This window comes from Procambarus clarkii, chromosome 3, assembly GCF_040958095.1.
Source record: "Procambarus clarkii isolate CNS0578487 chromosome 3, FALCON_Pclarkii_2.0, whole genome shotgun sequence".
Taxonomy (NCBI): Eukaryota; Metazoa; Arthropoda; class Malacostraca; order Decapoda; family Cambaridae; genus Procambarus; species Procambarus clarkii.
The window spans coordinates 27,675,878-27,703,356 of NC_091152.1; the positions used below are offsets into that span (position 1 = coordinate 27,675,878).

The 27,479-nt window shown below is 44.3% G+C and overlaps 1 protein-coding gene across 5 annotated transcripts in view; it reads left to right on the forward strand.

The window, feature by feature from the left end:
* The window catches only part of LOC123760934 (uncharacterized), a 357,440-nt gene that overhangs the window by 50,553 nt on the left and 279,408 nt on the right, over positions 1-27,479 (forward strand). For all 5 annotated transcript variants that reach the window (XR_011229455.1, XM_069330073.1, XM_069330069.1 and 2 more), the window contains exon 3: positions 546-636. Coding sequence is in view for 4 of the 5 variants with exons in the window: in XM_069330073.1 (XP_069186174.1) it covers positions 546-636 (91 nt within the window). In the remaining variant the exon portion in view is untranslated. The remainder of the gene's footprint in view (positions 1-545; positions 637-27,479) is intronic.

Here is a 27,479-nt window from a genome sequence, read left to right on the forward strand (position 1 = left end):
GCGTCAGTTACTCGAAACGTCATATGTAGCTTTGCACAGTTTAAGGATTAATAATGTTCATAAATGTAACATTTGTTTACCAAATTGTTTGTGAGTGCTCTGTCAAATGCCACAATGAAAATGAAGAATTCATAATAAATGGATTTTTTATGAATATTTATACCAAGACTGATACAGTTAGCTTATGGAAATCCAGGCCATTACATTATATTTGCGGCCTCCATTAATAGCCACAGAGTTATGATTTTGATATGGAATTGTTCACTAATGATGGTTCTATCATGTGCCATGTTCAAAATGATAAATAAATAACAAATAGATTTTGTGATTTTTGTTTAGTTTATAATGGATGTAAGATTTTGTTCTTTTCACATGGAGGTGCGAGACAGTCTGGGGCCGACATACAGAACAAATCGACCTCGCCCTATATAGTTCCTTCAAATGAGGACACATTGTAATAAGATACATAAGTGTACTCCATTCCTTATTACTGTAGCATCATTTACAGATTTCTCCTAAATTAATGTTAATGTTTCTTCTTTCAGGAGGAGATTGAAAGAGCATTTAGGGAAGACTTTCCTACAAATGATTTCTGGACTGATGAAAACAATGTGGATATACTTCAGTGTATATTAGGTACGATTGTTAATATTTCCTGTTTATTTTCCTGTAATGTAATAGTGTGTCAAACTTTATACTGTAGTGTGAAATTCATATATGAATTTAATGATTAAATTTAATGTAATTTAAGTGTAATAACTGCAGAGGACACTTTTAAGTGTTGATACTCTTGTTATTTTATGTAAAACACACCCATACGTGTGTGTGTGTAATTACCTAAGTGTAATTACCTAAGTGTAGTTACAGGATGAGAGCTACGCTCGTGGTGTCCCGTCTTCCCAGCACTCTTTGTCATATAACGCTTTGAAACTACTGACGGTCTTGGCCTCCACCACCTTCTCACTTAACTTGTTCCAACCGTCTACCACTCTATTTGCGAAGGTGAATTTTCTTATATTTCTTCGGCATCTGTGTTTAGCTAGTTTAAATCTATGACCTCTTGTTCTTGAAGTTCCAGGTCTCAGGAAGTCTTCCCTGTCGATTTTGTCAATTCCTGTTACTATTTTGTATGTAGTGATCATATCACCTCTTTTTCTTCTGTCTTCTAGTTTTGGCATATTTAATGCTTCTAACCTCTCCTCGTAGCTCTTGCCCTTCAGTTCTGGGAGCCACTTAGTAGCATGTCTTTGCACCTTTTCCAGTTTGTTGATGTGCTTCTTAAGATATGGGCACCACACAACAGCTGCATATTCTAGCTTTGGCCTAACAAAAGTCATGAACAATTTCTTTAGTATATCGCCATCCATGTATTTAAATGCAATTCTGAAGTTAGAAAGCATAGCATAGGCTCCTTGCACAATATTCTTTATGTGGTCCTCAGGTGATAGTTTTCTATCTAGAACCACTCCTAGATCTCTTTCTTTATCAGAATTCTTTAAAGATTTCTCACATAATATATAGGTTGTGTGGGGTCTATGTTCTCCTATTCCACATTCCATAACATGACATTTATTAACATTAAATTCCATTTGCCAAGTGGTGCTCCATATACTTATTTTGTCCAGGTCTTTTTGAAGGGCATGACAGTCATCTAAATTTCTTATCCTTCCTATTATCTTAGCATCATCAGCAAACATGTTCATATAATTCTGTATACCAACTGGTAGATCATTTATGTACACAATAAACATCACTGGTGCAAGAACTGAACCCTGTGGTACTCCACTTGTGACATTTCTCCATTCTGATACATTGCCTCTGATTACTGCCCTCATTTTTCTATCAGTCAGAAAATTTTTCATCCATGATAGAAGCTTACCTGTCACCCCTCCAATATTTTCCAGTTTCCAGAACAACCTCTTATGTGGAACTCTGTCGAAAGCCTTTTTTAGGTCCAGATAGATGCAGTCAACCCAACCATCTCTTTCCTGTAATATCTCTGTGGCTCGATCATAGAAACTGAGTAAATTCGATACACAGGATCTTCCAGATCGAAAACCATACTGTCTGTCTGATATTATATCATTTCTCTCTAGGTGTTCTACCCATTTAGTTTTGATTAGTTTTTCCAATACTTTCACTATTACACTTGTCAATGATACAGGTCTATAATTGAGGGGGTCTTCCCTGCTGCCACTTTTGTAGATTGGAACTATGTTAGCCTGTTTCCACCCGTCTGCTACGATTCCTGTACACAGGGATGCCTGAAAGATCAGGTGAAGTGGAATGCTGAGCTCAGATGCACATTCTCTCAGAACCCATGGTGAAACGCCATCTGGGCCAGCTGCTTTGTTCTTACCGAGCTCCTTGAGCATTTTTTCCACTTCGTCTCTAGACACCTCTATGTGTTCTATGTTGTTCTCTGGAATTCTTATTGTATCTGGTTCCCTAAAGATTTCATTTTGTACAAACACACTTTGGAACTTTTCGTTTAGTGTTTCACACATTTCCTTTTCATCTTCCGTGAATCTATTTCCCATTTTCAACCTCTGAATATTATCCTTTACCTGCAATTTGTTGTTTATGAATTTATAGAATAGACCTGGTTCTGTTTTACATTTGTCCGCAATCCCTTTTTCAAAATTTCTTTCTGCCTCTCTCCTCACTGCCGTGTAGTTGTTTCTCGCATCTTTGTATCGCTGGTATGTTTGGGGGTTCGGCCTCTTCCTGTATTGATTCCATTTTTGTGTCTTTCGGTCTCTAGCCCTCTCGCAATTTCTATTGAACCAATCCTGTTTCCTAGTTCTGCATCTCTGTTTTGGTATAAATTTTTTTGTGCCTTTATCATATATTTCACAAAACTTGCCATACATCTCATTCACTTCCTTGCCTAGCATCAAGTCTGTCCAATTATACTCACTAAAAAAATTTCTAAGGTCACCATAATGTCCTCTCCTGAAGTCTGGTTTTTCAACTGCTTCAACCTCCTTATTTTCTTCCAGCTTATAACGCATTGCATACTTTATTCCCAAAAAGACATGGTCACTTTTACCCAAGGGAGGAAGGTACTGAATGTCAAATATCTCTTCCTCCTTCCTGGTAAATATCAAATCTAGCATGGAGGGAACGTCCCCTTCCCTCATCCTCGTAGCTTGTTTAACATGTTGATACAAGAATGTTTCCAGGATGAGGTCTACAAATTTACAGGTCCAAAAATCTTCTGTGTGTGTGTGTAATTACCTAAGTGTAATTACCTAAGTGTAGTTACAGGATGAGAGCTACGCTCGTGGTGTCCCGTCTACCCAGCACTCTTTGTCATATAACGCTTTGAAACTACTGACGGTCTTGGCCTCCACCACCTTCTCACTTAACTTGTTCCAACCGTCTACCACTCTATTTGCGAAGGTGAATTTTCTTATATTTCTTCGGCATCTGTGTTTAGCTAGTTTAAATCTATGACCTCTTGTTCTTGAAGTTCCAGGTCTCAGGAAGTCTTCCCTGTCGATTTTGTCAATTCCTGTTACTATTTTGTATGTAGTGATCATATCACCTCTTTTTCTTCTGTCTTCTAGTTTTGGCATATTTAATGCTTCTAACCTCTCCTCGTAGCTCTTGCCCTTCAGTTCTGGGAGCCACTTAGTAGCATGTCTTTGCACCTTTTCCAGTTTGTTGATGTGCTTCTTAAGATATGGGCACCACACAACAGCTGCATATTCTAGCTTTGGCCTAACAAAAGTCATGAACAATTTCTTTAGTATATCGCCATCCATGTATTTAAATGCAATTCTGAAGTTAGAAAGCATAGCATAGGCTCCTTGCACAATATTCTTTATGTGGTCCTCAGGTGATAGTTTTCTATCTAGAACCACTCCTAGATCTCTTTCTTTATCAGAATTCTTTAAAGATTTCTCACATAATATATAGGTTGTGTGGGGTCTATGTTCTCCTATTCCACATTCCATAACATGACATTTATTAACATTAAATTCCATTTGCCAAGTGGTGCTCCATATACTTATTTTGTCCAGGTCTTTTTGAAGGGCATGACAGTCATCTAAATTTCTTATCCTTCCTATTATCTTAGCATCATCAGCAAACATGTTCATATAATTCTGTATACCAACTGGTAGATCATTTATGTACACAATAAACATCACTGGTGCAAGAACTGAACCCTGTGGTACTCCACTTGTGACATTTCTCCATTCTGATACATTGCCTCTGATTACTGCCCTCATTTTTCTATCAGTCAGAAAATTTTTCATCCATGATAGAAGCTTACCTGTCACTCCTCCAATATTTTCCAGTTTCCAGAACAACCTCTTATGTGGAACTCTGTCGAAAGCCTTTTTTAGGTCCAGATAGATGCAGTCAACCCAACCATCTCTTTCCTGTAATATCTCTGTGGCTCGATCATAGAAACTGAGTAAATTCGATACACAGGATCTTCCAGATCGAAAACCATACTGTCTGTCTGATATTATATCATTTCTCTCTAGGTGTTCTACCCATTTAGTTTTGATTAGTTTTTCCAATACTTTCACTATTACACTTGTCAATGATACAGGTCTATAATTGAGGGGGTCTTCCCTGCTGCCACTTTTGTAGATTGGAACTATGTTAGCCTGTTTCCACCCGTCTGCTACGATTCCTGTACACAGGGATGCCTGAAAGATCAGGTGAAGTGGAATGCTGAGCTCAGATGCACATTCTCTCAGAACCCATGGTGAAACGCCATCTGGGCCAGCTGCTTTGTTCTTACCGAGCTCCTTGAGCATTTTTTCCACTTCGTCTCTAGACACCTCTATGTGTTCTATGTTGTTCTCTGGAATTCTTATTGTATCTGGTTCCCTAAAGATTTCATTTTGTACAAACACACTTTGGAACTTTTCGTTTAGTGTTTCACACATTTCCTTTTCATTTTCCGTGAATCTATTTCCCATTTCAACCTCTGAATATTATCCTTTACCTGCAATTTGTTGTTTATGAATTTATAGAATAGACCTGGTTCTGTTTTACATTTGTCTGCAATCCCTTTTTCAAAATTTCTTTCTGCCTCTCTCCTCACTGCCGTGTAGTTGTTTTTCGCATCTTTATATCGCTGGTATGTTTGGGGGTTCGGCCTCTTCCTGTATTGATTCCATTTTTGTGTCTTTTGGTCTTTAGCTCTCTCACAATTTCTATTGAACCAATCCTGTTTCCTAGTTCTGCATCTCTGTTTTTGTATCAATTTTTTTGTGCCTTTATCATATATTTCACAAAACTTGACATACATCTCATTCACTTCCTTGCCTAGCATCAAGTCTGTCCAATTATACTCACTAAAAAAATTTCTAAGGTCACCATAATGTCCTCTCCTAAAGTCTGGTTTTTCAACTGCTTCAACCTCCTTATTTTCTTCCAGCTTATAACGCATTGCATATAAGCAATGTCCGTGTGTAATAAGTGTGTCCGTTTGGAAGCTCCGGAGCTGCCCCGCTGGGTTTTTAGCGACTCAGATTTGGAAGTGTTGGTCACCTCGACTGCTGTTGTCTCCACCTCCCTCTCTTCCTTCCCAGGTGGGTGTGGTTCCTCTTTCTCCTTCCTCCCTGTTTCAGGCTGAGGGTTTCGGAGTCGGGGCGGGGTTTAGCTCGGGATGAGACTCGGTTGGCTCCGGGGATTGCCCCTTCCGATGATGGCACGGAGGCAGTTAAGCCTCATCTTCCTGCCGAGGCTTCTGAGTAGCCCCAGCCTACTCCCTCATTCAAGGCCTTTCCCTTGGACTCGGTCTTTTCTTCTCAGGAGGTGCATGTGGATGAGGGCACACATCCAAATCCCCACCCCCACTCAACCTGCCCATCAACCTACCCCATGTACCAGTCAGTCGCCAGCCTATCTATCCATCCATCCACCCACACACCCAAACCCACCCGCTTCATTCCCTAAAATCCCCTAACACACATTTCTGGAGGTCACACATAATAAGTCTCCTTAATTCATAAATAGAAATGTATATTTAACTAATAAACGGTAAGAAATAATTCATGTTTATAATTTTAATTTATAGTAATACAGTGAAACCTCTGTTTTTTAATGCCCCTCTTTTCGAATATTTAAGTTCTCGAGCTCAATTTCTTTGAAAAATTTGACTGCTCTCTAGAGTGGAGTACTGCTGCACAATGACAGCCCCTTTCAAAGCTGGAGAAATTGCTGACCTGGAGAGCATGCAGAGATCCTTTACTGCTAGAATTCACTCAGTAAAACACCTAAACTATTGGGACCCACTAAAGAGCCTAAATCTGTACTCCCTTGAGCGCAGGCGGGAGAGATACATAATAATTTACACATGGAAAATATTAGAGGGGCTGGTCCCAAACCTGCACACAGAAATAACATCACATGAGACCAGAAGACATGGCAGGATGTGCAGAATACCCCCGTTGAAAAGCGGAGGTGCAACAGGTACTCTTGAGAGAGAACTCTATCAACATCAGAGGCCCGAGACTGTTCAACACGCTTCCACTACACATAAGGGGCATAACTGGCCGACCCCTCACAGTGTTCAAGAGAGAACTGGATAAGCACCTCCAAAGGATACCTGATCAACCAGGCTGTGACTCATACGTCAGGCTGCGAGCAGTCGCGTCCAACAGCCTGGTTGATCAGTCCAGCAACCAGGAGGCCTGGTCGACGACCGGACCGCGGGGACGCTAAGCCCTGGAAGCACCTCAAGGTAACCTCAAGGTAGGTGGTAGTTGAGGTTTGCCTCAGTGCTAGGTAGTTTCTTTATACACCTACGGTTAGACCGAGCTTGTGGCTCGGGCGAAGTGTGCCTCAGTTTACCAGTGTGTCCTGCCCAGTGACGAGACCGCGCTTGAATTCTTTGTGAAGAATTGTATTGTTTTTATGCTTTTCTGTGGAGAGCCCCTTCGGCTTCCCGGAGCTATGACGGGCTGATGTGTATATATTAGACTGTGGTAACAGTCAATCAATGGAGTTCTAGGCCTACCGGGAATCGGCGCCAGATCCCCCCCCCCCCTCCCAGATGAGGCACGAGGAGCAATGGCCTATAGACACCCCCATGCAATTGGAAGCAGGCTGTCTGCCATCTATCAGGTCAGGCACCCAGAAAGGTAGGAATTCCAAAGCAAACTACAGCTGGTTAAAAATTGCAAACCTAAAGCTGAACTAGCAAACAGAACTCCCCAATTGAAACAAGCAAACAAGCATTACATCACCACAGCTGCCGCACCAGCTGGATTCTGGATTTTGCTGGATTCAATGAAGAAAGCATTGATATAACCAGTCTATACAACAAGGTGGTAAAATTAGATACTATAGTGAACTCTCATGTAGAAAGAATTAGTAAATTGAAAGAAAGTAATGACCATTTAAATAGCAAAGTTATATCTTGAGGGTTTAGTGAAAGACTTGTGCAAGGATAAGAATAAATTGGAAACAAATTGCAAAGCCATGGAAGAAGAAAATAAAATCTTAAAAAGCTATGGAAGAAGTTAAAGTAAATTTAAACATAAATGACTACAATAGGTTTGGTAAGGAAATTCAACAGGAGAAACGGCTTTTGTCAGCACAGATGGAGGAAATTACACAGGGAATAGAACAGTGCAAGAAAGATATTCAACTCACCTATGCACAAGTGGCCAAGGAGAAGGAAAAAATTGAAGAAGCAGTAAAGGAAGTCAAACACTGCAGCAACCAAGATAAAACAAACATTAGGCTGGAAGTGAGAAAAGAATTGGCATCTAACCCGAAGTTGGTGCAAAACACAGTTGATCGGAGTAAGTCCCTGATAATTTTTGGCTGAAAAGAAAAGGAGATAACATCTAGGTCAGAAAGAGCTGTAGAAGAAGCAAAAGTAGTAGATAAAATTGTTGGCCTCGTGGAAGGTCTTACAACCATTATAGAAAATGTGTGCGACTACAGGAGAATAGGCAGATATGTAAAAGGGAAAGATCGACCTTTGAGGATCACCCTAAATGGGGCCAAACAGATGGAAGAAGTACTAAGGAATGCTAGAAAATTACAAAGTAATGAGGATGGTAAAGTGGGATCGTTAAGACAAGATCTTTCAAAAGATGATAGGGAGAAGCTGAAACTGAACCTCGCCGAGGCAAAACGTTTAAATGAGAGCAGGCATGAAGAAGAAATCAATACTTTTTTTTTCTACAAAGTGATAGGGGTAGGCAGACCAGTAAAGTGGTACATAAAGGCAAACCAACAAAATCAATAGAAAGAGGGGAGTGAAGAATAAGAAGAGGGGGAACAAGTTCCTGAAGATTGCATACACCAACATAGATGGAGTAAGATCGAAGATACTGGAGTTAAGTGATGTAATACAGCTGCAGACACCAGACATTGTTGCACTCACGGAGACAAAACTTGAAGATTATTTTAAATGAGGTCATATTCCCAAGGGGCTACTCAATTTGAAGATGGGACAGAAAAATTAGGAAAGGCGGTGGCGTTGCTGTGCTGGTGAAAGAACACCTAAAGGTGAACGAAATAATGACTGCCAATCCACAAGAAGTTGACATAATAGCACTAGAAATCTGCCATGAGCATGATAAACTAATGATCATAAATGCATATAGTCCACCGCCAAGCAGCACATGGTTAAAAGAGGAGCTAGATAGTAAACGAGAAGGTCTTATAACAATAATGAGAGAGATCATAGCGAGAGCGGATAACGATAGATCACGACTGTTGATAGTCAGCGACTTCAACTTGAAATCCATAGACTGGGAAGCATATGAAGTTAAAACAGAAGATTTTTGGACCTGTAAATTTGTAGACCTCATCCTGGAAACATTCTTGTATCAACATGTTAAACAAGCTACGAGGATGAGCGAAGGGGACGTTCCCTCCATGCTAGATTTGATATTTACCAGGAAGGAGGAAGAAACATTTGACATTCAGTACCTTCCTCTTTTGAGTAAAAGTGACCATGTCTTTTTGGAAATAAAGTATGCAATGCATTATAATCTGGAAGAAAATAAGAAGGTTGATGCAGTTGAAAAAACTGACTTTAGGAGAGGACATTATGGCAATCTTAGAAAGAATTTTAGTGAGTATAATTGGACAGGCTTTTTGCTTGGCAAGGAAGTGAATGAGATGTATGTCAAGTTTTGTGAAATATATGATAAAGGCACAAAAAAATTGATACAAAAACAGAGATGCAGAACTAGGAAACAGGATTGGTTCAACAGAAATTGCGAGAGGGCCGGAGACCAAAAGACACAAAAATGGAATCAATACAGGAAGAGGCCAAACCCCCAAACATACCAGCGGTACAAAGATGCGAGAAACAACTACACGGCAGTGAGGAGAGAGGCAGAAAGAAATTTTGAAAAAGGGATTGCAGACAAATGTAATACAGAACCAGGTCTATTCTATAAATTCATAAACAACAAATTGCAGGTAAAGGATAATATTCAGAGGTTGAAAATGGGAAATAGATTCACGGAAAATTAAAAGGAAATGTGTGAAACATTAAATGAAAAGTTCCAAAGTGTGTGTACAAAATGAAATCTTTAGGGAACCAGACACAATAAGAATTCCAGAGAACAACATAGAGCACACAGAGGTGTCTAGAAATGAAGTGGAAAAAATGCTCAAGGAGCTAAATAAGAACAAAGCAGTTGGTCCAGATGGAGTTTCACCATGGGTTCTGAGGTAATGTGCACCTGAGCTCAGCATTCCACTTAAACTGATTTTTCAGGCATCCCTGTTTACAGGAGTTGTAGCTGATGTGTGGAAAAAGGCTAACATAGTTCCATTCTACAAAAGTGGAAGCAGGGAAGACCCCCATAATTATAGACCTGGATCATTGACAAGTGTAATAGGCAAAATATTGGAAAAAATAATTAAAACTAAATGGGTAGAACACCTGGAGAGAAATGATATAATATCAGACAGTATGGTTTTCGATCTGGAAGATCCTGTGTATCAAATTTACTCAGTTTCTATGATCGAGCAACAGAGATATTACAGGAAAGAGATGGTTGGGTTGACTGCATCTATCTGGACCTAAAAAAAGCTTTCGACAGAGTTCCACATAAGAGGTTGTTCTGGATACTGGAAAATATTGGAGGGGTGACAAGTAAATTTCTAACATGGATGAAAAATTTTCTGACTGATAGAAAAATGAGGGCAGTAATCAGAGGCAATGTATCGGACTGGAGAAATGTCACAAGTGGGGTACCACAGGGTTCAGTTCATGCACCAGTGATGTTTATTGTCTACATAAATGATCTACCAGTTGGTATACAGAATTATATGAACATGTTTGCTGATGATGCTAAGATAATAGGAAGGATAAGAAACTTAGATGATTGTCATGCCCTTCAAGATGACCTGGACAAAATAAGTATATGGAGCACCACTTGGCAAATGGAATTTAATGTTAATAAATGCCATGTTATGGAATGTGGAATAGGAGAACATAGACCCCACACAACGTATATATTATGTGAGAAATCTTTAAAAAATTCTGATAAAGAAAGAGATCTAGGGGTGGTTCTAGATTGAAAACTATCACCTGAGGACCACATAAAGAATATTGTGCAAGGAGCCTATGCCACGAATTCTAACTTTAGAATTGCTTTTAAATACATGGATGGTGATATACTAAAGAAATTGTTTATGACTTTTGTTAGGCCAAAGCTAGAGTATGCAGTGGTGGTGTGGATCCCATATCTTAAGAAGCACATCAACAAACTGGAAAAGGTGCAAAGACATGCTACTATGTGGCTCCCAGAACTGAAGGGCAAGAGCTACGAGGAGAGGTTAGAGGCATTAAATATGCCAAAACTAGAAGACAGAAGAAAAAGGTGATATGATCACTACATGCAAAATAGTAACAGGAATTGATTAAATCGATAGGGAAGATTTCCTGAGACCTCGAACTTTAAAAACAAGAGGTCATAGATTTAAACTAGCTAAACACAGATGCCGAAGAAATATAAGAAAATTTACTTTCGCAAACAGAGTGGTAGACGGTTGGAACAAGTTAGGTGAGAAGGTGGTGGAGGCTAAGATCGTCAGTAGTTTCAAAGCATTATATGACAGTGCTGGGAAGACGGGACACCACGAGCATAGCTCTCATCCTGTAACTACACTTAGGTAATTACCAGTCTGCGTAACCTCCTGCGCCAGCTAGCTAACCCCAGTTCAAGAGGCTGTTGTGTTGCTGACAGTTGATTGACTCTGGTTCCATCCTTTTGAGCAGTGTTGCATAGAGGTGGTGTTTTACTGTGTGGTTGTGTGCGAGCCAGGAGTAAATAAGAGTACTGGGGCTGCATGCACCTTGGGTAGGAGATAGTATTGTATCTGGCTGGGGCACAAAGTACAGTACTGTGCATCTGTCTGATATACGCATAGCGACTGGTTCTGTTCTCCTGGAGATGATGTGCTTTTGCGTTTTTTTTGTTTTTTGTTTCGCCTGGTGGGGAGGTCTGCTTGGTGTGGCTGTAGGACCCCTTATATGATTTTGGTGGCCCTCCACTAGGTCCCCATGATTGCACATGTCACAGGGGTTCAGCTTTTAGTTTTGTTTGCTTGTTACCTCTGGGATAACCGGTTAGCAGTACCTTGTCTGGGCCTCCCTTTGCAATCAGCCTAAGGGGCTTATTGGTCTCACGGAGGAGACCCTTCGAGTCCCATCTCGCTTTGTGCATGTTTGAAGGTTGCTCTGTCCCCTTGTCTCAGGGTGACACTCACTGTCTTTGCCTCAGCCTTGCTGCCTGGTGGGTCAATGACACCTTTGACCCATAGTCCTACAAGTAGTGTTCCTAGCTTGTACTCCAATTCACCCAGTCCACCGATATTGATATTTGGGTGCAGGCAGCTTCAGCGTTGCATGCGAGGTTTAGGTTGCTGCAATGCGCTAGGTTGGCTGCCTTTCTGGATGCCTCGCGGCTGTCCCCACTTTGGTTATGTAGACACGGACTTGAGGGTGTTAGTCACATCGACTTTGGTTTCATCCATGCCCCCTTGTCCTTCCCCTGCTGTGGTTCTTCCTGCTCCTACAGCTTAGTGTCATCTGTACTTTTGGTAACACAGATGTAATGGTGGCAACGATATAAGCAGCACCAAGAGGATTAAGTTGCCAGTTACTGGGTAACCGAGGTAGAGGCTAAGACTTCTGGGCCCAGAATTGGGAATGAGTGAACAGGTGGTGATGCCCTTAGCAACACACTGTGTGATGACTGAGGAGAGCCAACATCTATGTCAAGTTGTGAAAGTCGGTGCAGTACTGCATGCGAGCATGCACACAGCAAGTACTGTACAGTGTATATTTGTACTGTAAACTGGTATATTGACGAGAACCACCAGACTAAGTAATGTGTAATGAGAAGTCATAGTGAATTACAAATTACAGTACAGTATTGATTAATATAAATAATAAAATAAATAAATGTTTATTTAGGTAAGGTACATACAAGAGATTTTACAAAGATTGATGGAATTATAGATAGAGCTAGTACATAAAATGCCTAAAGCCACTATTACGCAAAACATTTCGGGCATGAAAAACATTAATGACTAAATCATAATACTAATTGAGTATAAAGAATAAAATGTGTTGAGAACAAATAAAAATAGAGATAAAAAAGGGGGGAACATGGCTGAAAAAGCAGCACAAATACAATTACAAGTTTTTATTACTTAAATTACCATTAAGTTTATATTACTTTAGAATTTTTATTCTACTTTTCCTTTGTAACCCAGGTTGCCTAGCCCAACCACCATTGTAACCCAGGTTGCCTAGCCCAACCACCATTGTAACCCAGGTTGCCTAGCCCAACCACCATTGTAACCCAGGTTGCCTAGCCCAACCACCATTGTAACCCAGGTTGCCTAGCCCAACCACCATTGTAACCCAGGTTACCTAGCCCAACCACCATTGTAGCCCAGGTTGCCTAGCCCAACCACCATTGTAACCCAGGTTGCCTAGCCCAACCACCATTGTAACCCAGGTTGCCTAGCCCAACCACCATTGTAACCCAGGTTGCCTAGCCCAACCACCATTGTAACCCAGGTTGCCTAGCCCAACCACCATTGTAACCCAGGTTACCTAGCCCAACCACCATTGTAACCCAGGTTGCCTAGCCCAACCACCATTGTAACCCAGGTTGCCTAGCCCAACCACCATTGTAACCCAGGTTGCCTAGCCCAACCACCATTGTAACCCAGGTTGCCTAGCCCAACCACCATTGTAACCCAGGTTGCCTAGCCCAACCACCATTGTAACCCAGGTTGCCTAGCCCAACCACCATTGTAACCCAGGTTGCCTAGCCCAACCACCATTGTAACCCAGGTTGCCTAGCCCAACCACCATTGTAACCCAGGTTGCCTAGCCCAACCACCATTGCTCCATTGTGCTCTTTGCTTAGCCTGTGCAATTTTGATCACTAGTGCAAATAATTACCTACAGTGTACCTGAAAGTACTCTTAAGCAATCTACCTCATTTATGTGTATACTTATATATATATATATATATATATATATATATATATATATATTTTCCATAGCTAGTTCTTTTATCATTGTCTTTTTGGCTTCTCTGTACAACAGCCCTCTTATGCAAATTATTATAGATCCAGACCATAACCTCTTATCTAGTATCTAAGACAATTAGCACTTTAATGATCAAAATTGCAGATATGACACAGCACATTAAATTATTAAATTAAATTAAATTAAATCTTTTATTCAGGTAAGGTACATACATACAAGGTAAGATACAAAGTTGATGGATTTATAGATAAAGCTAATACATACAATGCCTAAAGCCACTATTACGCAAAGCGTTTCGGGCAGGAAAAACATTAAAGACTAGAAAACTTAATACTAATTGAGTTTAAAGTTTAAAATGCTTTGAGAACAAATAAAAATAAGAAAGGGGGGGGGGAACATGGCTGAAAAAGCAGCACAAATACAATTACGTCGACAAACAGCGTTGTTTAAAAAAAAAGACATGGGTTGACAATAGAGGGGTAAAGTAGGTTACAGGGAATTTATTAGGTAGTGCTTCGTTTTTATCTTAAACTGGTTGAAAGAGGTACAGTCTTTAACATGGTTGGGAAGGTCATTCCACATTCTGGGTCCCTTGATTTGTAGAGCATTTCTAGTTTGATTAAGTCTTACTCTTGGAATATCAAAACTGCATTTGTTTCTGGTGTGGTGCTCATGGGTTCTGTTATAACCTTCAATGAAGCTTTTGAGGTCAGGATTGGCATTACAGTTCAGCATTTTATATATGTATAATACACATGAGAGAATGTGCAGCGACTTAATATCTAGCATATTCAGAGATTTGAGTAGGGGTACCAAGTGACGTCTGGGGCCAGAGTTGGATATTGTCCTAATAGCAGCTTTGTGCCGAGTAATTAGAGGACGTAAATGATTTTGGGTAGTAGAGCCCCAAGCACAAATACCATAGTTGAGATATGGATAGATGAGGGAGTAATAGTCACAAGGGCAGGGCAGGGTACATAATATCTGATCTTAGAAAGAATGCCAACAGTTTTTGAAACTTTTCTGGGGGGAGCCCCGTCGGCTCCCCGGAGCTATCCCAGGCTGATATGCTAATGTCAGACTTTGGCATCAGTCATGTGTATGGAGTTCTTAGGCCTACCGGGGACCACGGCCAGAACCGGGCCCCCTCAGAGAGGCAAGGGGAGCAATGGCCTATAGAAGCCCCCGTGTAGTTGGAAGCATTCTATGTCTGCCATCGACCGGAACAGGCACCCAGAAAGGTAAGCGCCCCAAAACAAACCCCTATTCTGGTTAAAATTGCTACCAAAAACCGAACTAGTGGATAGAACTCCCCAACCGAAAACAAGCAAACTAGTGTGACGTCACACACTGCCGCGCCGCTGTCTGCGCAGCTCCCCCCTCCCCGGGAGGGGGAAGGGGGAGCCCCAGACCCCCCGCGCCGGCTACCCACACCTCAGTTCTTGAGGCTGATGCTATAGGCGATGGTCGTGTGCTCTGGTTCCGGTGTCGCTACTGCACTGTGCTTTGCGTGTGTTGTTAGTTTTGTGGGTGCGAGAGCCAGGAGTTATCTTCAGTACTCGGGCTGCATGCGCCTAGGGCTGCCTTCCCTAGGTGCCCTGTAAGTACTGCCCTTGGGGCTTGGGGCCACCTTCCACAGGCTCCTCGGGGTCTGCCTCTGCTGGTCCGTTTTACCTTTCGGTTTTTCGGCCGCCTGTTGGGCTCTTGGGTGTTCTGTTCTCCCTTGTTACCGGCAGGTAAGAGGCAGTTTGCACTGGTAGGGGCGCAGGGTGCTGCTCAGCTTGTATTTCCCGACATCGCGGCCGACTCTGTTCCTTGGGGTTCGCTGTCCTCTTGCGAGGTTTTGTTTTTTTTGTTTTTGCCTGGTGGGGGGTTCTGTCATTTTATTCAGTTTGTTTTTGCCCTTCCACTGTTCTCCTCGGTGGCGCCCCCTGCTAGGTCCCCGTGAGTGTACACGTCCCTGGGGTTCAGCTTTAGAAGTTTGCTTGGTAGTTTTGGGCGCCGGTTTGCAGCACCCTGCCTGGGACTACCTGAGCGCGAGTCCTCTTAAAGTAAACGCTCAGGACCCTGGGAATCCCCTAGGGGGCGCGTGGGTCCGATGGATGTGACCCCGGAGTCCCCTCTCGCTGTGTGCGAGTTTGAGGGTTGCTCGGTCCCCTTGTCTCAGGGTGACCCTCATTGTTTTTGCCTCTGCCACGCTGCCTGTTGGGTCGGTGATACTTTCGACCCTGAGTCCTGTGAGTGTTGCTGCTTGCTTGTGACTCAATTTACCCAATCCTCTGATGATTCTATTCGGGTACAGGCGGCACGTGCGTTGCAGTCTAGGTTTCGTCTGTTGCAACGCGCTCGGTTGGTTGCTTTCCCGGATGCCCCGGGGCTGCCCTGCTTTGCTTTTCGAGACCCGGACTTGGGGGTAGGGGTCGCTTCGATCCTGGTTCAGTCCGCACCTCCTCGTCCTTCCCCTTCTGTTCGTTCTGGTCCCCCGTCCCTGCTTCCGGCCCCGAAGCGTCTGATGGTTTCGGGGTTGGAGCAGGGGTTACTTGATCTCGAGACTCGGGCAGCTTTGGGGGTTGCCCCTTCCGGGGGGGCGGCAGAGGCATTCGAGTCCTGTCTCCCGGCCGAAGCTTCAGGGTCTGACCAGTGGGCCCCCCTTCCTCCAGCTTTTCCGGCTGCTCCGTCCTTGTCTTGTGGGGTCGGGGCTTGGGGAGAGGACTCGGCCTCGGGTCCTGTGGTGACGGACCTCGAGGCTGGGGAGGGGCTGATTTGGGGGCCTTGGGCCCCGCTGGACCCCGCCTGGGTTTCTCTTCCCACTGAGCGGGGCTTATTGTTACAAGGAGTGGGGTTTTCTTTTCCCCCCTCTGCGTACGAGTTGGATTTGGTGTCAGCCCCTCCCCGGGTTCGGTTCCGTGTTCCCCCGGGTACGTCGGTTCCTTCCTTCCAGAGGTTTTCGGCTTATCGCCTCCAACCTGGTGTGGTGCATGCGGCCTTTGCAGCTTACCTCCTGCGTGACCCAGAGTATGCCTCGGAAATGGATCCGTCCACGTTCAGGTTTGGGACTTCGTTCCCTTTCTGGCTCCGTTACGAGGTTCCTGAGTCGTCCTGGCTAGCAGACTGCCCCTTGTTTGGTCTGGATTCCTGGCATTCCTTCTGTCGTTCCCGCACGCTGGAGTGGTGGGAAGCTTCCACGGTGCTTCAGGTTTTCCTGGGGGTGACCTTGAGTACCTGAATGAGTGCTTGTTTGCCCCTGCCCTTCCCCGCGATGTGGGCGTTATTCAGCTCCATGTGCAGGTTCCCTCCCTTTCGGCGGCGCTCGTTGCGGAGGACTTGCGCGCCCAGGGCCTTTTGTGTTCGGCCTTGTGGTTCTTTTCCCTCCTGGAGCTGTCTTTGGCTTGGCTCATGGAGGATGTGGGGACGCTTGGGTCCGTCCCGGGGTCCGGCACCTTGTCCTCGGCTGCGCGTTCGTCGGCTGCCTTGTTGAAGCTGTTCACGCCGATTTTGCGGGATGCGGTTTCCCTGTTCTATGCTTCCCGTCTCGCGTGTCGGCAGGCGGTGCTGGGTTCCTCCGTGGAATCTGCTTGGGCTCTGGCTCTTAGGCGTTCTTCACCTTTTTGTCCTCTCCTGTTTGGGGAGTCGGCCGTGGCGCAGTTTATTCAGGCTGCGTCGGCGGCTTGTCGTCCGATGTCGGACTTGTTGGTTTTCCAGGGGTCCTGGGGTGGGTCTTCCCGGAAAGGTTGTGCCAGGGCTCGGGGTTCCTCTCGTCGTGGTAGGCCTCTGGTGTCAGGTTTGGGGTTGGCTCCTCCTGCGGACCCTCCCTTGTCTGGTCGGCGCGGTGTTCGCGCTGTGCGGGGTTCTGGGTCTCGTAAGGGTCGCCGGCCCTTTCGCGGTTTGCCCCCTTGACGGGGCGATGGGGGGGGCGGCTTGCGCTGTTCGCTCGCGCCTGGTCCCACGATTCGTGGGCCTTTCGGGTCGTGTCTCGCGGCCTGCGGTGGCGTTGGGTGGCCCCTCCCCCCTTTGGGGGGTCGGGGCTGGCAGGGCAGGTTTCTTCCCCTGCGCTCTGTCGAGTCGTCTGGGAGTGGGTACGTTTGGGCGTCGTCGAAACGACGTCGTCCCTCAGATGGGTTTCCCGTCTGTTTCCGGTTCCAAAACGGGACTGCGCGGACCTGCGGTTCATTCTGGACTTGTCCCGTCTGAACCCCTGGGTTCATTGCCCCTCCTTTCGGATGACTACGCTGTCTCAGGTTCGGCTCCTCTTGGAGCCGGGAGCTTGGATGGTGTCCCTGGACCTCCGGGACGCTTATTGGCATGTCCCGATTCATCCGCGGTTCAGGGACTGGCTCGGTTTTGTTGTGGGGCGTCTGAGTTACCGCTTTCGTTGTCTCCCGTTCGGGTTGAACCTGGCACCTCGCGTGTTCACGCGCCTTACATGGGTTGTGGTGGTTCGTTTGCGTCTCCTAGGTGTTCGGGTGTTGGCCTACCTCGACGACTGGCTGGTTTGGGCTCCCAGCCAGTCAGCTTGCTTGCTAGCCAGGGATTTGGTTCTTTCCCAGCTCGCCGAGTTCGGGTTCTTGGTGAACTGGAGGAAGTCCCATCTGGTTCCCTCTCAGGTTCGGACTTGGCTGGGTCTCGTGTGGGACTCTCGAACCGCCTCCTTGTCTCTCCCTCCGGAGTCTCTCCTGCGGCTGTGGTCCCGCCTTCGTCTGTTTCTGGAGGGCCGGCGGTTGCTCGAGGGGCTGTGCGGGAGCCTGAACTTCGCGATGGTGGTCTACCCGCCGGGTCGGGTTTGGCTTTGACGGCTGTTCTGGTTCCTTCGGGGTTCCCCCTTCCGCCTCTCTCGCGATCGCAGAGTTCGACCCCCGGGGGCCTTGCGTCGGTTGCTGCGTCACCGGCTTCCTCTTCGGGTTTTTCGGGGTTCAGTGCCTTGGCGCCTACCCGAGCCCTCGCTCGATGTGTACACGGATGCGTCGTCTCTCGGCTGGGGTTTTGTGACCAGTGCTCACCAGGCCGGCCAGGGACGTTGGGATCCGTCCTTCCGTCGAGCTCACAGCACGGTGCGGGAGTTCGCGGCAGTGTGGTTTGCTCTGGGGAGGATTCAGGTGGCCCGCAGATCGACGATTCGGCTCCATTCGGACTGCTCTCCGGTGGTTCATTGCCTGAACCGCGGGGGTTCGATGCGGTCCTTGTCTCTTTGGGGTTGGTCGCTTCGGGTGACTCGTCTGCTGAGTTCTCGGGGTTTGGCTCTCCTGGCGGTTCACGTACGGGGCGTGTCCGTCTTGGCCGATGCCCTGTCTCGCTTCGTTCCCCTCTCCACGGAGTGGACGGTCGACGACGAGTCCTTCCGTTGGCTTTGCCAGACGTTCGGGCGCCCCAAAGTGGACCTCTTCGCGTCGGCGTGGTCGCGGCGTCTTCCCGTTTATGCGGCGCCCTTCCCCGATTGCGAGGCCGTCGGGGTCGATGCCTTTCGGCTAGACTGGTCGAGGTGGGGGTTCCTGTACCTCTTTTCCCCGGTTCGGCTGTTGCTCCAGGTCCTGACTCGCTTAGAGACTTACCGGGGGAGAGTTGTCCTTCTGGCCCCTTGGTTGCCGGCCCAGCCTTGGTTTCAGGCGCTGGTTGCTCGTTGTCCGAACCCGAGGGTTTTCCCGCGGCTCCGCCTCTTTCAGCAGATCGGGCCGGTACGTCACGTGGCTGGTTCGATCTTCTCCTCGAGTCTTCGCGTATGGTGTTTTTGACTCGAGTCTATCATCATCTCTATGGTGATCAGGTGGCCTCCTTGTTGGTGTCCCACCTGAGGGCTTCTTCTCGGCGGCAGTATGAAGTTTCCTGGCAGTCCTTCAGTTTCTTTTTGCGTCTTCGTCGTGTTAGCTCCTTGTCTGTTCGGGTGGTCTTGTCCTTCCTCTCGTGGTTGTTTCAGGACCGTCATCTTATGCCTAACACTGTCGCTTCGTATCGTGCGGCACTGGCGGAGCCGCTTCAGCTTGCTTTCGGTATCGATGTTACGTCTGCGCCGTTTCGCAAGCTGTCTGGTGCATTGTTTCACCTCCGGCCTGCTCATGCGTCGCCTGAGCCGTCCTGGTCTTTGGACAGAGTGCTCGCTTTCCTTTCATCTCCTCGTTTCGTTGTGGCCCCTTCAGTCCAGGATTGTTTTTCCAAGGCATTTTTCTTGTTGGCTTTGGCCTCTGGGGGTCGGGTAGGGAAGCTTCATGCTCTCCTCCGGCGCAGGGGTTTCTGCTCTTTTGGTCGTGGTGATTGTTTTGTTCGTTTGCAGCCGTCTCCTTTTCTGGCGAAGAATGAGACGGCTGCGTTCCGGAGGGGTCCATGGGTGGTTGATGCTTGGTTGGTCAGGCCGGGGGTGCATCATGTTTTGTGTCCGGTTGCGGCGCTTTGCCGTTATTTGCGCGCCACAGCTTCTGTGTCCGGGGACGCGCTGTGGGTTGATCCGGTTTCCCTTCTTCCCTGTTCGCGGGTTCGGGTCTCTCAGGTCGTCCGCAGGGTTATTAGGTCCAGCCAGCCTGCGGTCTCTCCCCGTGCCCATGACGTTCGTAAGTTCGCGGCTCTTGCTGCCGTCTTTGGGAATATGTCTTGGTCTGATATTCGGGCGCGGGGATTTTGGCGGTCGAACAGGGTCCTGGCTGCTCGTTACCTTGTGAATGTCCCTGGGCCTCGTCGGGCCTGTGTTGCTTTGGGTCGGCGGTTGCAGCCAGTTGTCTCGGCTTCGAGTTGAGGGGTGAGCGACGACCGCCTCCCGGGTAAGTCCCTCTTTTTCTGTCTGTGGGTAGTTAGCTCCGGGGAGCCGACAGGGCTCCCCCCAGAAAACCAGCGTTGAATGTAATGAAACGCCATTTTCTGGGCGAGTCCCGGAGGCTCCCCGGCATCCCTCCCTCCCTCCGGTCGGCGTTTTTTCGCGTTTTTGACATCCAGCCTCAAGAACTGAGGTGTGGGTAGCCGGCGCGGGGGGGTCTGGGGCTCCCCCTTCCCCCTCCCGGGGAGGGGGGAGCTGCGTAGACAGCGGCGGGCAGTGTGTGACGTCACACTAGTTTGCTTGTTTTCGGTTGGGGAGTTCTATCCACTAGTTCGGTTTTTGGTAGCAATTTTAACCAGAATAGGGGTTTGTTTTGGGGCGCTTACCTTTCTGGGTGCCTGTTCCGGTCGATGGCAGACATAGAATGCTTCCAACTACACGGGGGCTTCTATAGGCCATTGCTCCCCTTGCCTCTCTGAGGGGGCCCGGTTCTGGCCGTGGTCCCCGGTAGGCCTAAGAACTCCATACACATGACTGATGCCAAAGTCTGACATTAGCATATCAGCCTGGGATAGCTCCGGGGAGCCTCCGGGACTCGCCCAGAAAATGGCGTTTCATTACATTCAACGCTGGTTTTTTTATATATTTAGAATGTGTCCCTGGAAATTCAGCTTCTGGTCAATGAGAATGCCAAGGAATTTGCCATCTAATTTGTTACAAATTTGGGTATTGTTTATTTTGAGATTTATTTGATTAGAGGATTTATTGCCAAACAGAATATAGAAAGTTTTGTCAATGTTAAGGGTGAGTTTGTTGGCAGTTAGCCAAAGATGGACTTTATTTAGCTCAGTATTTACTGTGGCATTTAGAGCAAGGGGGGTCAGGACTGGAGTAAATGAAGGTTGTGTCGTCAGCAAATAGAATTGGTTTGAGGTGTTGGGAGGCATTTGGAAGGTCATTAATGTAGATGAGAAAGAGGAGAGGGCCAAGTATGCTGCCCTGAGGAACACCAATGTTGATGGGTAGGGTGGGAGAAATTGAATTATTCACAGAAACATACTGGAGCCTGTCAGTAAGGTAGGATTTGAGGTATTGCAGGGAGTGTCCTCTAACTCCATAATGATGTAATTTAAGAAGAAGGTTTTGGTGGTTGGCAGTGTGAATAGCGTTACGCATTATAGTTATTAACATTGATGTGATGTCATACAGAACAACAGTGATACAGGTAACAAACTACAAAGTATAGTGAACTCATTTGTGTGAAATAGGGGATAATATTGATAAAAAAAGTACTGTACATTAACAAATTTCTTAGTTTAAAAAGTGATAAATTTGGACAAGGTTACAGTGGTTATTATTATTTACCCGAGGGCCAATACACTGGCATTGATGGAGACAGGAAGCCGGCAGCTTGTTACCTTACATTGTTCTTGAGGATTTTTTCAACTGAATTTTGAACTGAAGAAATGTCTTGGCATCACAACACCAGAAATAATCATCTCTTTGATATCCCCCAGTGTCAAACTTAATCTGTGTAAACACTATGCAAATAAAGGGACCTAGTATATGGAACTCACTCCCTACTGAATTGAAAAGCTGTCCAACTTTTGTCTTATTCAAAAACAAAACCAAAAAGTACCTAATTTCATCTTTATAGTTTCCTATCTAGTGATTGAAACTTGCACTGTATCTAGTGCTACCCAATCCCCCAATCACTGATATCTGAACATTGTACATAGTTTTCATCACAGTCAGGCTCTTCTGTAATACTATCATGACTAAATAATACCAGTGACATATATTTTGACATTTTTAGGCAATGCTGTGGTCACAAGCTGAACAGCAGTGCTGTTAGCTCATGCTGCATGCACCAACCTTGGTTGCTCACTCAGTACTGAGGCCCGCACACCTGGGAATGTTGGCCACAATTTAAAAAATAATGGCATCTGTTTAGGAGAGCCCTGAGGAAGCTGATGTGAACCCCGTGTAGCCGTGGGAGTTTTGAATGGTACGCTAAACCTATGAGTATCCTCTCATTATATTATGCTCTAATCTATTCCTATCTAAATTATGGTATCTGTGCATGGGGTCTACCACTGCAAACCACCTCAAGCCCATCACCCAGCAAAAATCTGCCATCAGAATAATAATAATTTCTTCTTTCAGACAACACTCGGCTCCCTTGTTTAAATCCCTTAACATGCTAAATATTAACTCCCTCTACACATTCTCTTGTGTCAACTACATTTACAAAACCCTGTTCTTAAATGCAAATCCTGCTCTGAAACTCTCCCTGGACAGATGTAATAGGACCCATTATCATCACACTAGAAATAAATATCTCTTTGATATCCCCAGGGTCAAACTTAATCTGTGTAAACACACTATGCAAATAAAGGGACCTAGTCTATGGAACTCACTCCCTAGCGAATTGAAAAGCTGTCAAACTTTTGCCTCATTCAAAAACAAAACTAATAAGCACCTAATTTCATCTTCGTAGTTTCCTACACTGAACTTTAAATTTGCTCTGTATCTAGTGTTACCCACTTTCTTAATCTTTATGTACTTAATCCAAACAACACTATCATTGTGTTCATTGCTGTCTTCTTTTATGTGCTAGCCATATGCTGTATTGTGCCTACTAATTTTTGTAAAACTACCATTCAAGCTGTCATTGCAATCAATCTGAGCTACCTATGTGCTTTAAAATACCTACAATTTTCTCTCATCTTTTATTTTTTTCTTGCTATGTATCTGTTATCATTTTTATAAATTTTGCTAATATTTACCTACTTAAAATTTTCTTAGATTAAGGACCTGCCTGAAACGCTGCGTGTACTAGTGGCTTTAGAAGAATGTAATTACTATGCTATGTATCCTCACAATCCCAATGTACTTTCTTGTATATATATAAATAAATAAATAAATAAATGAGAGCCCCGAGGCGCGTTGTGCACCACCCACCGAGATCATCTCATAAACCGAATGTACCTTGTATATACAATGGGGCCTCGACTTATGATGCTAATCCATTTCCAGAGACGGATCGTAAGTCGAAATATCGTAAGTCAGAGCAATTTTTCTCATAAGAAATAAAGGGATTTGAATTAATCCATTCCCCCACCCTCCAAAATATTAACATACAAATACATTTTATACTAAATACAATGTTTTTTCTAACTACAATACAGTATCTAAGTTTATCTTACCTTTATGGAGGGCTCTTGATGGCATATGGAAAATGGTGATGAGGGGAGGAGAGTTGTTACTGTTTGGAAGGGAAGTCCCCTTCCATTATCACATCAGGCAGTTTTCTCAAAACTGCCTGATGAAAACATCAGTGATGTTTTCTCTGGGGGTACTCTCTCTCCTACGTTTTGCCTGAATACCACCAGGACCTGGTTGTGGTTCAGTGCTTGTTTGTCTCACTACAAATTTGTCAAGAGACATTTGTTTTTCCCTTCGTTTTAACATTTGTCTGTAATGATACATTACTTTAACACCCATAATGTCTTTTTCTTAGCCAGTATGGTGGATATCGTTGACTGAGATTTCTTGTACTGCCTAGCCAGTCCAACAACCCGCACACCATCTTCATATTTACGAATGATCTCTTGTTTCTGCTCTATGGTCATCCTTACATTGGATCTCATATGTTGAGCCTTACCACTGACTTTCCTGGGACTCATGGCATGATATATAATAATTACAGTAATGTTCAAAATGCAAAAAATCACCACAAAAGAGAAATTTCTTATAGGCGCGATCATCACTAAGCAGGCAGCTGTAGTAAACTGAGGCAAGTCGGCCGCGTGACCAGGAACCACATGCTCGGTCGACCCGAACGTATGCCAACAAATATCATAAGTCGACGACACCATCGGATGTCAAGTCGCATTTTTTGATGAAATTTACATCGTAACTCAAAATTATCGTAAGTAGGGGCAATCGTAAGTCGAGGTGCCACTGTAGTAGGTATATAAAAATAGGTGCATATTTGAATGGAACGTTGTCAAAATTTCAAGGAAAGGTGAAGAACTTTCGGAGATTACACCATGTGTTGCTCTTAAGTTCAACAGATGGCGTGTTTTTCAAAATAAGCGTATTTTTACTTGTCACAGGTGAGGCATGTATATAGTAGGCATATAAAAACATGCACCTATTCAAATGCAACGTTTTGTCAAAATTTTAAAGCAATTGGTAAAGCGGTTTCGAAGATTTCCCTCACGTGAAACAGTTTTTAAAAAACGCATGATTTTTTCCCGTCACAGACGTGATATCAACATTGTATGTATATTAAGGGACCTAGTCTATGGAACTCACTCCCTAGTGAATTGAAAAACTGTAAAACTTTTGCCTTATTTAAAAGCAAAACCAAAAAGTACCTAACTTCATCTATTTAGTTTCCTACACTGAGCTTTAAATTTGCTCTGTACCTAGTGGTACCCAATCTCATAATTTTTATGTAATATCAAACAACCTTATCATTGTGTTCATTGCTGTCTTCTTTTATGTGCTAGCCATATGCTGTATTGTGACTACCAATTTTTGTCAACTACCATTCAAGCTGTCATTGCAATCAATCTTATATTGTTTCTGCTGTATTGTGCCTACCAATTTGTTGTCAACTACCATTTTAAGCTGTCATTGCAACCAATCATAGCTACCTATGTGCTTTAATATACTGTACCTATAATTTTCTCTCATCTTTTTTTTTTTTTTCATTCCATGTAATCTGTTATCATTTTTTTGTCTATAAATTTTGCAAGTATTTACCTCCTTAAAATTTTCTTAGATTAAGGACCTGCCCGAAACGCTGCGCGTGCTAGTGGCTTTACAAGACTGTAATTACCATAATTGTATCCTCACATTCCTTATGTACATTCTTGTATATGCATAAATAAATAAATAAATAAATAAATAAGTATATAAAAACCCGCTCGGATGCGAATGGAACGTTGTGTGAAAATTTCAAAGCAATCGGTGAAGAACTTTCGGAGATTAGCGATTTTGAACAAACGAACATTTACATTTTTATTTATAGATATAACAAAATAGAGCATAACAACATAATTACTCATTATTATTTGAGTTATTATGTATTACTCGCCAATGCTATACAGACACCAGCGGTAGATCCAGTTTGTGGACACTTCTTTCTTCTATTCTTCTTCTTTTGTGTATCGGACAGGTGCTGGGATCTCTCTATTTTTGCATTATCCATAAAGAGGATTTCTCTTTATCAACAAAACTTTATTTTTATTCGCTTAAAATCAATTTCTGAAAATATTTTGATAAAAGTTTCACGAAGCTGAAGCCAATACAGTGGTACCTTGGAACACGAGTGTCCCTGTATGCGAGTTTTTCGGAATACGAGCCGGATTTCCTCGGAAAATGTGTTCTCGGAAGGCGAGGGTTACCTCGGAACGCGAGTTTGTTGATACACGTTCAGGCCGACCTAGAGAGAGAGAGATAAAAGTTATTATATATCTTGCCATGGGTCTCAAGAAGGCCATTGATAAGGTTCAACCTAAGAAAATAGCTGTGAGTAGAGGCAGTAGAGGATGTCCCTTCTTGATTAAGAAAATGTGTGAAGTATGGGAAGAACTGGAAAGTTCTGTTGAAAAAACTCGCCCAGATAAAGCTGTAGCAGGCCGTTGCATTGACCTTTTAAATGACAATGTGATGTCTTACTACAGACAAGTGTTAAAATGTAGGGAAAAACAAGTGTCTTTAGACAGATTCTTAGTAAGACAAACAAGTCCTAGTGGTATGCAGGCAAAATGTGCCAGTGTGTGCTCACCAGTGAAGTCCTCACTGCCTGATGTGATAATGGAAGGGGACTCCCCTTCCAAACAGTAACACCTCTCCTCCTCCCCCCTCCTCACCATCTTCCATACGCCTACAGCATTCAACAGCAAGGGTAAGTAATAACTTGAACATAGTTTTGTAGGTTTATTTAGATGAATTAGGTATAAAAATTTAGTTTGATGTGGGGTTTTTGGGGTAGTCGGGAACGGATTAATTCATTTCCCATTATTTCTTATGGGGAAATTGGCTTTGGAATACGAGTTTTCGGAATACGAGCCGTCTCCAGGAACGGATTAAACTCTTAAACCGAGGTACCCCTGTAAGTTGAAGATTTGGTTAACATTTTTGAGTAATTTTTACATAATTCAAATATTTTTTTAATTATACCCCCATCAATGTCGCACATCATGTAACGTTTTGTGCAGTTTAAGGGTTAACTACTCCCCCCCCCCTCCCCCCACACCTTTTATTCATTCTGTGTGCTCGCAAATATATGCACTCACATGCACCCTTGACTTTAGTTCCTGTAGGTGGTGTGTAACCAAGCTTGTGAAGTGTAAGGTAATCTTTAAAAGATTATAGGAAAAGATCAATTTATAAGGTAGTCTTGAACAGATAGCTTTGTAAGGTCCCTCACTAGAAGAGATTGTCATTCTGGAAGAGTGACTAGTGAATTAGGCATTCTGGGAATTTTTTTCAAGATGGCTGCCTCTCACTGGAGGTCCCAAAATTCCATTTCGTACACAATTTACCACTCACAAATGGGAATGAAATATTCAAAAGGCGTTTCCCACCGACCGAGTTTTCTCGGTTGGCGTAGTACAGTGGTTAAAAGTTCTTCGTGCCTTGTGCAGTTACCTTGCTTTCTCACAAATGATGGCCTCTGAAATGCTATCACCTGCTAAGTCCTTGTTGTGTATCCAAATTAATAACAACTTCTCAACATCCTCAAGTGTTTGTGTTCTTTGTTTCATGATTGTTGATAAGCCTTTTACCACTTCACCACTCATAACGTCCTTTTTCTTACCAAGTACAGTGCATATCATTGACATAGATTTGTTGTACTGCCTAGCTAGTTCAACAACCCGTGTACTATTTTCATGTTTACGAATGATGTCTTGTTTTTCCTCTATGGTCATTCTTACATGTGTTTTCAGTAATAACTACAGTGCTGTACTTTTATGTTCAAATAACCAAAACTTCGAAAAAAATAATTCTTTTCAAAGAATTCAGGCGCGATCGTCAATAGGCAGCAGGCACTGGTAAACTGAGGCGCGATCGCCGTGCCACCGCGCGCTAAGTTGGCCATACGCGTATCAACAAACTTCGTTTACCGAGGCAAAGCTCGTAATCCGATTCAGATTTTTCAGAGAAATTGGGCTCGTAACCCGAAAAGTTTGTAAATAGGGGCAT